This window comes from Ailuropoda melanoleuca, chromosome 11, assembly GCF_002007445.2.
Source record: "Ailuropoda melanoleuca isolate Jingjing chromosome 11, ASM200744v2, whole genome shotgun sequence".
NCBI lineage: Eukaryota > Metazoa > Chordata > Mammalia > Carnivora > Ursidae > Ailuropoda > Ailuropoda melanoleuca.
Window position 1 is genome coordinate 44,709,670 of NC_048228.1, and position 13,902 is coordinate 44,723,571.

Sequence of the window (13,902 nt, forward strand, 5' to 3'; positions counted from 1 at the left end):
ATGTGATGTTGTTTCCATCTAAATTTCCCTTGTCTGAAGGTGGCACTAAAATCAAGGAACATACAAATCCAAAGGTTGAGTAGGAACTAATGTTACTGAGGTAAAGAAGATGGTCCAAATCTGCCACCAACTGTGGGAACAATCAGAAGCAAATAGTGAATTCTGGGTTCTAAAGCAAGAGCTCTGAGACCTAGAAAGACAAGTAGGAACGGATGGGTTAAGAGAGTAAGTAGAGAGACGCCTGGGTGGCTTAGTTGATTAAGCGTCTGCCTTTGGCTCAGGTCACGATCCCAGGGTCCTGGGATCGAGTTCTGCATCAGGCTCCTTGCTCAGTGGGGAGCCTGCTTCTTCCTCTGCCTGCAGCTCCCCCTGCTTTTCCTCTCTCTCTCTGACAAATAAATAAAATCTTTTTTTTTTTTAAAAAGTAAGTAGGGGCGCCTGGGTGGCACAGCGGTTAAGTTGATTAAGCGTCTGCCTTCGGATCAGGGCGTGATCCCAGTGTTATGGGATCGAGCCCCACATCAGGCTCCTCCGCTAGGAGCCTGCTTCTTCCTCTCCCACTCCCCCTGCTTGTGTTCCCTCTCTCGCTGGCTGTCTCTATCTCTGTCAAATAAATAAATAAAATCTTTACAAAAAATAAAAAAAGAGTAAGTAGAAGGACAATCTCAGGTGAAAACCATGATGACCTCTGTGGTCCAACAATGGATACCCCAGACCCTCTTAACAAAATAATACGTGGAGGGAGGACTTCCACCTTCTGCCTAGTACAGAGGCCTAAAAGAGCATTGTTCCCACCATCACAACAATAAGCTAGGCAAGTTACAAAATCATAACTTTTATTGAGCCAATCGGAGAGCTGAAGTCACAGGGCAACTGACTAGCCTGAATCCATGGAAAGATAAGCGCTTGTAAACTGGTGAGATGCAAGCACTGGGTCATCTGTGGCACAGCTTGTGAAGGAAAATGAAGCAGCCATTCAAACAGCAAAGAATTCTGCTACATGTTTAAATAAATTGCTAAAGATTGAGTACGGGCTTGCATGCTCATGGAACCCCATGGAAACCACAAAGATAAGGGGAGTTCACATCTACTCACTGGCTCTTCTCTAGGGAAGGTGTTTTATAATTAAAAGAAAAGAAAAGCTTTACCTAGTTTCTAGTCTCTCAAGAGGCGGAAGTTTTCTTCTTCTGTTAGGTGGAAGATGAGTACGTTCCTTCAAACACATGAAACTCTGGGTCCAGGTCCAAATGAGCAAGGCCGAGAGAGGGCAAGCACTACCCTCTCTGTGAGCCCTTCTTTCAAGTTCCTATATCCTGTCTCAAGATGTGCCTTTTTTCAGGATGACTGACATTGGAAATACTCACTTCCTTCAAGGGTAAAGCCCACTCCTAACTACAGGGATGGTTACACCCCTAGCAAGCCAAGTCCCCTCTTATCCATAGGGAATATGTTCTACTCCCTCTAGTGGATACCTGAAACTGCAGATAGTACCAAACTCTATACATTCTAAGCTTTTTCCTGTACATACATACTTATGATAAAGTTTAATTTATAAATTAGTCACAGTAAGAGATTAACAACAATAACTAAAAATAGAACAATTATAGCACTGCATTATATATGAAGTTATATGAATGTGATCTCTCTCAAAATATTGTACTGTACTCTCTTATGATAAAATGCCTACATAATGAAATAATATGTGGTGAGTGACGTAGGCAGTGTGATTTAGTGTTAAGGTTAAGCTACTAGTGACCTTCTGGTGACATGTCAAGGAGCATCTGCTTCTGGACCAGAGCTGACTGCAGGTAACTGAAACCTCAGAAAGCGAAATCACAGTTTGGGGCGGGGGGGTTTTGGGGAACACTGTAGATCAAAGCATTACAGAGAATCCTCTACTTCTATCCTTTTTTTTTTTTTAAGATTTATTTATTTTAGAGAGAGGGCACGCGGGCATGTGAGCTTGTGGGAGCAGGGAGAGGGGCTGCGGGAGAAGGAGATAATCTCAAGTGGACTCCCTGTAGAGCACAACAACCAAGAAGAGGCTCAATCTCATCACCCTGAGACGTGACCTGAGCCGAAATCAAGAGTAGGATGCTTAACCCAACTGAGCCACCCAGGTGTCCCTACTCCTATCCTTTTAATTACAAAAACAAAAATAACTATTATAGAGACAAATCTTGTTGCCAGAGGAAAAATAATTGAACTCTGCCTGCCACCAGCAGATGATTTTAGTGGTTGATTTTAATTTTTAGGTGGTTTGACATTATTAATTCCATCATGTACCGTAGGTGAAAAAATTTAGGGTATGTTCAAAGTGGTACTGACCTACATTACCTTATTAGAAACCACTGAGTATCAGTGTATTTTGGAATTAAGGATAAATAATTTTTAAAACTTTTTTCTTTTAAAACCAACTTTGTCTGCCTTCGGCTGAGATCAAGACCCACATCAGGCTCCCTGCTCAGCGGGGAGTCTGCTTCTCCCTCTGCCTCTGTTGTTCCCCCTGCTTTTGCCCTCTTCCCCTCCCCTCAGATAAATAAACAAACAATCTTCAAAAAAAACCCACCCCAACTTTAATGGAGTATAATCGACACATAATAAAATGCATCCACTTTAAGAATACCCAGTGAGTTTAGGCAATTGCGTACCTTTATGCAACCACCACCACAATCAAGGTCAAAAACATCCCATCACTCTAGAAAGTTCCTTTCAACTCCTTTGGCCACAATCAAGCCCCATATTCAAACACATTCAATTTCTGCACTGGCATATATGGATATTCACATTAAATGGTGTAAAGAATATTAATAACTTATGTCATATCGGGCCAGGTTTGTCTGCTGAGTTTGTTGTAAGCTTCATGAAACCCTTTAGTTTAAAAAATTTTGGATTTTGAAACTGTTGATAAGGGATTATAGATCTGTTATAAAAGAGTTATGCAATAATGGAAAAGAATGTGATAATTACACTTACATAGCTGTTTAAATTGGTTGCGTGTATAGAGACATCTGGACTTATGACAAATGGACTCATGAACCTCTGGGTAATCTTTTGGATACTAAGCTATTTTAAGAACATTTTATTAACTACTGTATAGTTTGTACCTAATGGTATACCTGGAACATAATACGTACCCCATAATACATTTCGTTTTGTCTATTGATAATTCTACTCAACTCATACTTCTTTCATACCACCATCTTTTTTGTTAACTAAACACTTTTTTTTTAATCTTCAGTAGGATCTATGCCCAACATGGGGCTTGAACTCAGGACCCTGAGATTAAAAGTCACGTGCTCTATCAACTGAGCCAGCCAGGTGCCCCTATACCACTATCTTCTCATTTTCTGTACTGATATTTTCCTCAGAAACCTTTATTTATTTAGAAAGCTCTAATTTTTCTACCTGTTTATTGTGTATCATTTCCTCTAGAACTGTGCTATCCAGTATATACATATATATATCTCCAGTATATATATCATCAGCCACACATGGCTATTAAGGATAACTAAATAAAATGGAAAAGTCAGTTTCTTAGCTGCAGTAGCCACATTTCAGTGGTCTGATAGCCACATGTGGGCTATGTCTACTATATCAGATTTTATAGAACAGTTCCACCACTGGGGAAAGTTCCGTTGGGTAGAGCTGCTTCATCGTGTTTGCTACTTAATTCCCAGTGCCTTTCATAGGGCTTGGGATCCAATAGATGAGCAACAAATACTTGCTGAGTAAATGTTTTCAGTTTATCTGTAAAAGCCTTCAGGCAAATATAAAGCAAAGATTCTTTTTTGAAATAGAAATGTTTGAATAACAGTGACTCTTACGTGCTAAAGGCTTTCTTTGAAAAGGTAAAAGATTAGGTTACATTTTACTCTGTATCATAGCTTTATTATTAATGGTTTTTGGTCATTGAGCATTTAGCAAATGCCAGGCACTGTTCAAATTGTTTTATGTGTATTTTCTCAGTAATTTTCACAACAACCTTATGATGTCTACACTATTCTCAATTGACAGACAAGGAAACTGAGACAGAGGTGGAAAGTAACTTGCCCAAGATCATGCAGCTACTAAGTGGCAGGGCCAGAATTTGGACCCAGATAGTCTGCCTCCAGAGGCTACGCAATCAACCCCAACACTGAGCTCTTTGTGATTGATTGATTGATTGATTGATTGTCAGAGAGGGAGAGATGGGTGGGGAGGGATAGGAGGAGGGAGAGGGAGGAGAGAGAGGGAGAGAGAGAATCTTAAGCAGGCTCCATGCCCAGCAGGGAGACTGAGGCGGGGCTCAATCTCACAACCTTGAGATCATGAGCTGAGCCAAAATTGAGAGTCAGGTGCTTAACCGACTGAGCCACCCAGATGCCCTCTTTATGATTAGTTTTTTTTAAGATTTTATTTATTTATTTATTTGAAAGCAGGAGCAGGGAGAGGGAACCCAACAAGGGGCTCCATCCCAGGACCCTGGGATCATGACCTGAGCTGAAGGCAGACGCTTAATTGACTGAGACACCCACGGGTCCCTTTATGATTATTTTTAATAAGAACCATTTAGTCTCTTCTTTTCAGTATTCAAACCTCTATTTTCTTTTTCCTTGTTTAATTATATTTAGCTAGGACACCTAGAAAACGTTAAGTAATAGCTGCTATAGTTCTCCATCCTTGCCGGGTCCCTGACTTTAATGTGAATGCTTTCCTCATTTCACTCTAAGGTCTGATGTTACTGTTGTTTTCTGATGATTATCTTGATCCATTTAAAGAATGTTCTTTTATTTCTAGTTTACCATGAATTTTTAAATTTCAGAAATGGCTGTTGAATGTTATACAATGCATCCTTAGAGAATATCATTTGGCTTTTCTCCTTTAATAAATAACCTGAGATTTCTTAGTGTTAAACCACCATTCTTGGAATAAACCATATTTTGTCATGGTGTGAATTCTATTACCACACCACTGTTTTTGATATTTTAATACTCCGTTTTCTTTGCAACAAAGTCATAGAACAGAAGAATTCCTCTCTTTCTTTGGGTATTGTTTGTCTTGGGTTTTGATATTAGGGTTATGCTAGCCTTGTGGAATAAACTGAGAAATTTTCTCCCTTTTGGGGATAGTTTCCCTAGAATTCAGCCAGGGTCTGATACTCCATCTCAACTCCCTTCTTCCTTCTAGAGGTGTCCACCAGCTCTCAAGGCTCCTCATAAACTGTACTCACCTACTGATCCCCAACAAAGCCTGTGTATCTTTCAGATTTCTCCCTTTCTTTGCACAGGCAACAGACCCTCCGGCTTCCAAGCCTTTTCTAATTTAATGCCACTTGCCTTGCCACTGAGTTTGCCATGGGAGATATGGGTGGTGTTGATTTTTGCAGAACAGAACTAACATTTGAGGTGGGAACTGTGTAGCTCCTTGACACCTCTCACTTCACTTAACCCTCAAAATCCTGGGATTTTTACTTTTTAAATGGGAAAAAGAACTTGATAAATGGCTATACACTAATGTGTGAAGTGCCAGAATTTAAAACGGGGACTGCTTGATTCCAAAGCAATTGCTTCCACTACAGCAGAAGTCTCACCTGGTCCATTTTGGTTCTTGGCCACAGTCTCTCACGTTGACTTGTTTGTCCTCCGTGCTCCGTTGGCAGTTATAGACTGTACTACACCATTTGACACTGCCCTCTTTTGTATTTTTTGTTTCGTCTTTGTAGTTCTTGTCTCACACAGCAGTTAACTGACTCCACATTTGGCTATCTTTTCTTATTTTATAATAAAGGGCAGCGGGGAAAACAAAAGAAGGAAAAGGTGACTAAATGCAAATAATTTTGATTGTGTTAGTCTTAGCTACAAATTGCAAAAAGGCCCTTTCAAAATAAGTTAAACTCTGCGTGGTCTCCCCGGGACTTTTTAGCGATCCCTGCAAAATTAATGCCTAAAAACAAAGAGGGCGTTTGTGAATATTGATTACCCAAGCACATCAAACATTGGCAGTTTGCTGGAAGTCGCACCTACCGCACGAACTTCCTAACAAGGAAAACAAGAAGATGAAGCTCTCTCTCTCGACTGCAGGCGCAACCCGGTTTTCCCCCTCCCAGCTTCGGTGGGATGGCACTTCCCCTGCGAAAGCTTTGAAGGAGCGCCCGCTAAGAGTCACGTGGAGCTGGAGCGTACTCCCGCGCCTTGCGGAATGACGCATGGCTCGGGTTGCCAAGGGGAGGGGCAAGGCGCCGCGGAAGGGGCGGGGCGAAGGAAGCCAGCCGGGAAGGCGGGGCCTGTGGAGGAGAGGGGCGGGCGGAGAGGGGCGGGCGGAGAGGGGCGCGCGGGCGGGGAGGGCCCAGCGTATTATGGGATGCGGCGGTGGAATGGCGCTGGGCGCGTGATTTTGAACAAACCCGGGTCTGTGTCTCGGAGGCGCCGCCGCCGCCGCTGCTGCTGGGAGCCCAGGGAGCGCGGCGAGAGGAGCAGGCGGCGGCGCCGCCGGCTTTGGTGAGTGTCACCCCCGGGGGTGGGGACATCTGGGCGGGCAGGCGGGAAGGGGACGCTGGCCCCCGCTGCGGGTGGTGGAGCAGGCGGAGGGCGCCGGACCGCCCCCTCTGGGAGCCCAGGCTAGTGAGTCGTGGCGGAGAGCGGGAACCTGCGGGCTGGGGGCCGCCGCGCCTCTTCCTCGGGCCGCAGGGGGCGGGAGGATCCTCCCGGCTCGGCCTCTTCCCGCCGGTACCCGGGAAGGCGGCTGTCACCCGGCAGGGCCGGAGCTGGGCCGCCCGCCCGCCCTTCCCGGCAGTCGGGAGGAAGGGTTCCGGCGGCTGTTGACACGCACCTTGCGTGGCCGGAGAAGCCGACTATGTCGGCCCTGGGTTTCTGGGAACCGGTTTTGCTGCTGTGTCATTTTGTACCAGCCCCTCCTTTCCTTGCTGCCCGCCGCCCCGTTCTTCCTACGCCCCTTTGTATGATCTTTTCTTCGTGTGTGTCCGTTTTCCTCTCGAAGCCCACCATCTAAATGTCATCATGTCCCCGAGGTGCACGGGGAAAGGGAGCGGGCCGGGACTTAGCTTGGCCAAGCAACGGTAAACACCAAGCAGAGTGCGGATGGATGGTTGTAAGTGGGGAGGGGGGGATAAAGTTTAAAGATGAAGAAACAGGGAACACTTGAGACTCTCAGGCTGGAGCAGCCTGCGTAGATAAAGAGCGTTTGGGCTGGGTGGTAGATAGCACTTGTTTAAAGCCTGAATTTACTGGCTTTTATATGGAGTTGTCATTCAAGAAAGGTAAGGAAATGAAATGGCTTTTTCAACTTCCACCTCACTCTTCGTAGACTAACTTTTAAAAAAGGCAGTATAGTGACCCTGTTTTCAACCTTAATTTGATCATTCCAGGTGGGTCTTTCAGAGTTTATATTGTAGTTCGGTGGTGGATTTAGAATTCAGCATTTGAATGCGCGATTACCAAAGCTTTCTGAAATTAACAAAGATAACCAGTTTGGGTTTTTGTTTTTTAATTCTGGTCTTGTCGCAAGCCCTGAAGCTTATGGTTTTGTGTTATTTCTTAGATGATTAAAAAAATGCTTATATTCTTTTTTAGTTATTAAACCGCATAATGAGAGTAAGCTGGTGGGAAAGATGGGTAACTGAGGTCTTGTTCTAAAGCAAGCTATTTATTTTGTCTGTATCGCACAAATATATCTGTAGTGGATTTTTTTTCATTAGGTGACAGATCTTAAAAACGTTTGGTAAATAATTTTAGTTTAGAGGTATATTTTCTGTATGTTAGAAATTGTTCATTCATGAGTAGGATCAATACATTTTAAGCCTATTTGGGCTTTGACATCTTAAACCAATGACAAATTGGAAGTCACAGTGTTCAGGGACAGAAATGATCAGGTGAAATTAAGTGAAGAGGAAAATAGTCTAGAACTTTATTTTAAAAATCTAGTTTTGACCACATTATCAGCATGAGGCTCAGTGCCTGTAATTTACAATGTGTCAGAGATCAGACATGCATATGGAAATGGGTCGTTCTGTCAAAGTAGTGCTGACAGTGGAGAAAAACGTCAGAGTTGGTGAATGACATTAAAGGTCTTTATCATGTTTTTAGTATCTGAAATGAGCAGAGTGAATAAAACGCATTCCATCATCCGTCTCAAGTTGCTTTTCTAAAAATGAAAGAATTTGGATTCTTTATTGTCCTTACGCCGCCTTCCGTGTGGCTTTTGCTCTTCGAAACAAAAATATGCCGGACTTGGGACTCGGCAGGTAGAGCGACTTCCTTTCGCTAGCTGCCGGGCCCGTAGGAGCACCATTTTTCGCTGTGGGGTGAAAGGTCTCGGCGTTGGTTGTGTGTGCGTTTGTATCTCCCTGTGCATTTGAAGGTTGGCGGGGCGGGCGGGAGGTTTCCCCGGATATGTGGGTGTGCGCCTCTCCGGAGGGGAGGGCCGGGGAGGGGAGGAGGGGGAAGGGGGAGGTTACTGGCGGCGGCGGCGGCGGCGGCCCGGGCTCGGGCTGTCGGGGAAGCTGCTGAGNGCCCGGGCTCGGGCTGTCGGGGAAGCTGCTGAGCTGTGATGGTGATGACGAGGTGAAAATGGCGGATCTTTCGAAATACAATCCCGGCCCCTGACATACCAGAGGCGGCGGCAGCGGCGGCGTCGCCACCCGGGCTCCCTCCCCGGCCCCCCGACCCCCCGTAGCGCTCCAGTTCGGGCAAACTGGGAAAGGAAGCGGCTGGCCGGAGCTACCGTGCACAGGCAAAACAAGCACCGCCCGGGCTCGGAATTGCCCGGGACCTTCTGGAGCCCCCACCTCGGAGCCGGAGGGAAGAGAAAGCGGCAGCCGCTGGAGGTAGAGGAGAAGGGGGTATCCGAGGGCTCCTCAGCACTGAGATCTCTTTTATTTAGGGGGCTGGTGGGGAGGGGAGGAATTGCGTTGTGGATCAAGGAATGACTAGTCCAGAGTGCAAAGAATCAGTAGCCTCGTAGTGACATCAACATTATTCTATGAGTGTTCAGAGGGCTCGAGTTTGCTCTTATACCTAAGGCTGCTGCTGAGGCCTAGAGGAACCGCTAGCACTTACCATGATTTCCTGACTTAATATTTAAAACATCCACTGTGGCGGGTGTTGGTTCGATGATGTTGTTTATAGGGTTGTATGTTTCTTTAGAGAGGCAGAGCTTAGGCATTTTTTCTGCATTTAAGCTCTGTGTCTTAGATCATAGTCTATAACTTGTGTGTGGATGCTTACATTTTTTGAGCGTATGGACCAGTTTTGTAACGTTTAAAAATGTTTTCTTTTTCTTTCATGGCTCTGTCATCCATAGAGTGACCCGTTTGCCCCTGCCGTTTGGCAAATAACAGTTGAGATACTGTCAGTCATATTTTATATCCATGTTATTCCCTGCCCCCCCAATCCATCTCATGAATTTGGAGACTAAAGTTATAGAATATTTTACACTATGTAGACTTAATAATCCAAGTGAAATACAGGTTGGGAGCTCTATTTTGGCTCACAAGTTTTACCTTAATTGTTAAGGAAGTTGTGATGGCTTGATGTTTGCGCTTGATGTGAGGACACTAAGTTAATAGAGATGAATTGGGACCTCTGTTTTATTCTGAATACGGGACTTGTGAGCTCTTTGTTTAAAGAGCTGGAGCATTGGATTGATTGACTTTATGACCATAGTTTATGGCCATAGTTTAATTTTGTTTGGTTACCTAAAGATCGATGTATGTTTTAGATGTGCTACAGATCCCTCAGGAGGTCTGTCGGGTTGCACACAACAGTAGTGTTACTGAAAAGTTACATGTGAGTCAAATTTTTATACATTAATTTGGGACCCTCTGGTTTTTCCAGCTTTTGTAGTGGAAGGTTGGGTCAGTGACATTGAGTATATGAGCCTGAACAGAGAGGTGAATATTTAAGAAATGCCCACTGGTAATGTTTATGATTAGCAGTAATTTCCCTTATCCATGTTTCCTACAAAGAGATGATGTCATAGAATGACATACAATATCATACATTATGTATTTTATTCAGAGGAGAAATATTTTGTGTATATGTATGTATATAGCTTAGACATTTGGCTTTCACTTATTAGAAGAATAAGGGACCAAAAAAATTTTAGGGGAAGTAACTGCGGAGGTACTCAGAAGATTTAATGAGTATTTGTTAAACATTTGTCTGATGTTCTTGTATTATCCAGTAGGGATTTGGTTCTGTTTTTTCTTACAGCTTTTATGTTGCAATTATTTGGTACATGTCAACTAGCTTCTAAGTTAGTAGTAAAACTCAGAATTTAAAAAGTAATTAAAATAAAGAGAGAGTAAAATGCTTTTTCATTGGCTTTTTCTTTTAATCACAGAGGACTATTATCTTTTTTTGTGATTTTTTTTGTGATTGTCTTTAAAGGCCAGTTTTCAGATTGTTATGGTTAGAACAATTGTCTATTAATAATTAGAAGTGTATTAGAAAGAAATGAAGGAAGAGTTATGCCACTAGAGATAGTCTAGCATCTTTTGGGGGGAAGAAGAGCATTATAGATTTTCAGTATTCATTTCAAGTGTTACTATTGGATATTTCTTATGTGTCACATACTGTGCTAGGGATAGGGCATACCTCAGTATCATTGCCTCAGGACACTTTCAGTTTAGGAATCGTTTGGAGGTAAAGTTGGAAGGATGGATTGGGTAGAGTTTTAATGCAGAAGGCCTTGAGAGTTACAGAAAATTTTTAAATAGAGTAACAGCCTCAGAGATACACTCAAGGGAGTTAAATTCTGTGGCTGTTATGGAGAATGTGTTGTAGGTTAGAGGCGATAGAGGTAAAAGTACCATACCAGGTTTTAAACTTTGGAGATTTGGAAATTCTTGGTTGCAGTGGGAAGGAGACATTGTAAAGGTGTAATCTGCATGGTATATGCCAGATTGATAGTTCTATGGAGAGACATCAAAGATGACAAGATCTTAAGCCCTGTTGTTTGATAGAATATCGAATGCCATAAAAAGCTAATTTAGATGGAGAAAGAGGAAAAGAATTTTCATTTGAGTTCTAGTGTACAACATAACTATATTCATAGTAACCCTGCAAGTAAACGGAGGTTTAGCGAGATTACTGTTTAGGGTTATGTGATAAACAACTAGAAGAGCCAGCGTTTGGAAATGGGTCTTTCTTATTTGAATCCCCATGTTTTGTCCACCATGTTAGTCTTAAGCATGAATTTTATATATATATATATATATATATATATATATATATATATATATCCCCCCTTTAAAGGGGAAAAATATTGTGAGTCCTTATATTGGCCTAAATAGTCTTATTAAAATATTTAATTTTTAGATGTATATAAATATAAATTGCCTATGTTTATTGCTCTTATGTAAGTATAGACCACAAGTAGGTTTTTAAATGAAATAGGAACAAAACTATAAAGCCAGTAAAACAAATTAAATTTAAGGTAATGGATGATGTTGTTTTGCTGAAACAAACTCTTTGCATGGTAAATATACCATTGCTTGCCTTGGCAAGGTGTTCAGTTTTCTATATACTATATATCCTGTGATAATCCCAAATCCTACACCACTTTTGTTGCATTTGAATGCTGCAGAGCTTTCCTCCTTAAATCACAGATGGTTTGGCTTTCACTTGGCATAAATATATCATTTACCTTATAAGACCCTTCTGTGCTTTTTTTTTTTTTTTTAGCCCACCCTGCTTCTAGTACCATTGATTATGGATATGAGGTAGTTATTCAGATGATCCAGAATACACTGTTTAAAACATATTATCAAAATGAAAATACAAATTTTTCGGGTCCTCCTCAGGACTCATGGCTAATAGTCCAGTGCTCCCAGTTTAGTTTGAGAAACGTGGTTATGTACTATATTTTCGAGTTGTCAACGTTTGATTTTAGAAATCAGAGCTAAAATCCAAATGGTGTAGTTAACCAATTAGTTTGGTGGTAAGCTCTAGGTACAAAAGTATAGTTTTTAAACACTCAGATATTTTTTGTCTAATCTGACAAATTACTCATCTGTAATATGGTGATAGATCACCACTTCATAATGTTTTATGCAAGAATGAAACACTTGGAAAAAAAAGAGAACAAAAACGTTTGTTCACCCTGGTTGTCCTTCACATGTAATTAAGAAAGTAACAGTGTTTTAGCACTGATAATATTCCTTGTGGAACTCTTACGAGATTTAAAGGCATAGAGCATTTGCCATTTCTATCTTACATTATTTTTTATTTTATATTTATTTATTTTGATCACTGTTCTAAGTCAGACCCTCCATTTGTCTCTGTCTTGAACTAATTACTGTAATAGCCTTCTAAGAAACTGGTCTCTGCCTCCAGTCTAATAAAACACTGAGATGAAGTTAATCCTCTCAAAGTATGACTGTGATCATGCCATTCTTCTGTTGATTTGTAAGCTTTCTCAGGGCAAGGTCTTTGGTTAATTACCCATAATGCCCTTCACAAAGTTGGGAAGTAATAAGTATTTGTTAATTAAATGACTGATAAAAATCATAAACTAGTTAAAAATTAAGGAAACCTTGTCGATTTAAGATGGAATGTAATTGCAGAGAGTATTGGTTAGAAGCTAATTTTGAGTACTTAAAAACTTATTTGAAAAGGAGTTTCTCAGTTTGTGCCTTGTGAGTTTATTTTATTTGAAGTGTTGTGAAGTCTCAGAGCATTATATAAACCTGTCTTACTCAAAGAGACAAACCAAAGTTATCATGGTAAACAATGCTTGGATTGATAAATAATGCTAGAATTTCAGATGATATCCCTTCCCCCGGACTCGAAATTCTTCGAGTTTATATTGAGAGGTTATTATTTGGCAGCTCTGTTCTAGGCATTGGAGATAGGGGATCTAGTGATGAAGACAGACAAGTCCCAGTCCTTGTGGAGTTTGCATTCTGAAGAAGTAGGGCAGGAAGAATCAGACTATAAACAAAGATACTTACTGATTGTGATAGATGCTGTGATGGAAATACCAGAGTAATGTGATAAAATGCTTAGGGCAGTGGAGATGAGAGTGGGGGTGCTATTTTAGGTAGATCTTAAAATGAAATACAGTTGAGACAAATATAGAAATCATTAGATTTTCTGAAATCAGTGAATCTTTAACACTCAGTAGATTTGAACCCTTCCACCATGTTCAACTGTGAGAAGGAAAAACTCAATGTATTGATTACCAGAATCATACTTTGCCTTTAGAACTTTGTTTTAGGAGCAAAAAATATTGGAGGCCATGGGGAATATGTTATATGTTCTGTCTTCTTTCCTACCATACCTTGCCAGGTAATCCATGTAAAGATGAGGTGAAGTAAAGCTCCTCAGTCCTACTGCCTTGTGAAAATCCTCTCTTTTCTTGGAGTGGTCCTCAACACAGTGATGATGAGGTTGCATGTGCTAGTACATATCTTCCATTCCTAAGGGATAAAATTAGAGTGATGATTCATGTAGCTGCATGGCCAAACCCTTTCCTGCCATGCCCACAGCTCCTTTTGAGAGTTTCTTTTAGCACAGGCCATCATGCCTTGCATGTGACCCTGATTGAAACAGATATAGATGTCTAATCGTAAAGCAGTTATCATAGTCTGCTCAGTGGCTTTGAGGTGTGCTGGCTCCAGAATTCTGCACAGCCCGACACTACATAGAGAGTGGCCAAACTAATCAGATCTTTCCTTCTTAGAAGTTTGAACTGTACTCCTAGTTCAAGGGAGACTCTAATCCTGTAATTCCTCGTCTTTTTTAACAGGACAATTAAAAAGACACGTTATTCTGAATAGCAAGCTTCAAAATATATGAAGCAAAAAAAAAGCACAGATGGAGAGAAATAGACAAATCCACAATCATATTTAGGGGTTTTTAACAGCCTTTCTCAGTAATTGATAGAAGAAAATGTAGTAAT

At 41.7% G+C, this 13,902-nt stretch overlaps 1 protein-coding gene across 11 annotated transcripts in view; it reads left to right on the top strand.

The window, feature by feature from the left end:
- Positions 1-13,902, top strand: part of LIN54 (lin-54 DREAM MuvB core complex component) — an 80,342-nt gene that overhangs the window by 8,303 nt on the left and 58,137 nt on the right. For 2 of the 11 annotated variants that reach the window (XM_002912467.4, XM_011218865.3), the window contains exon 1: positions 8,516-8,824. The exons of 2 other annotated variants lie outside the window; for them this stretch is intronic. Coding sequence is in view for 5 of the 9 variants with exons in the window: in XM_019794429.2 (XP_019649988.1) it covers positions 6,991-7,057 (67 nt within the window). In the remaining 4 variants the exon portion in view is untranslated. 7 more of the 11 variants (XM_011218845.3, XM_011218858.3, XM_019794429.2 and 4 more) reach the window with 7 other exon arrangements.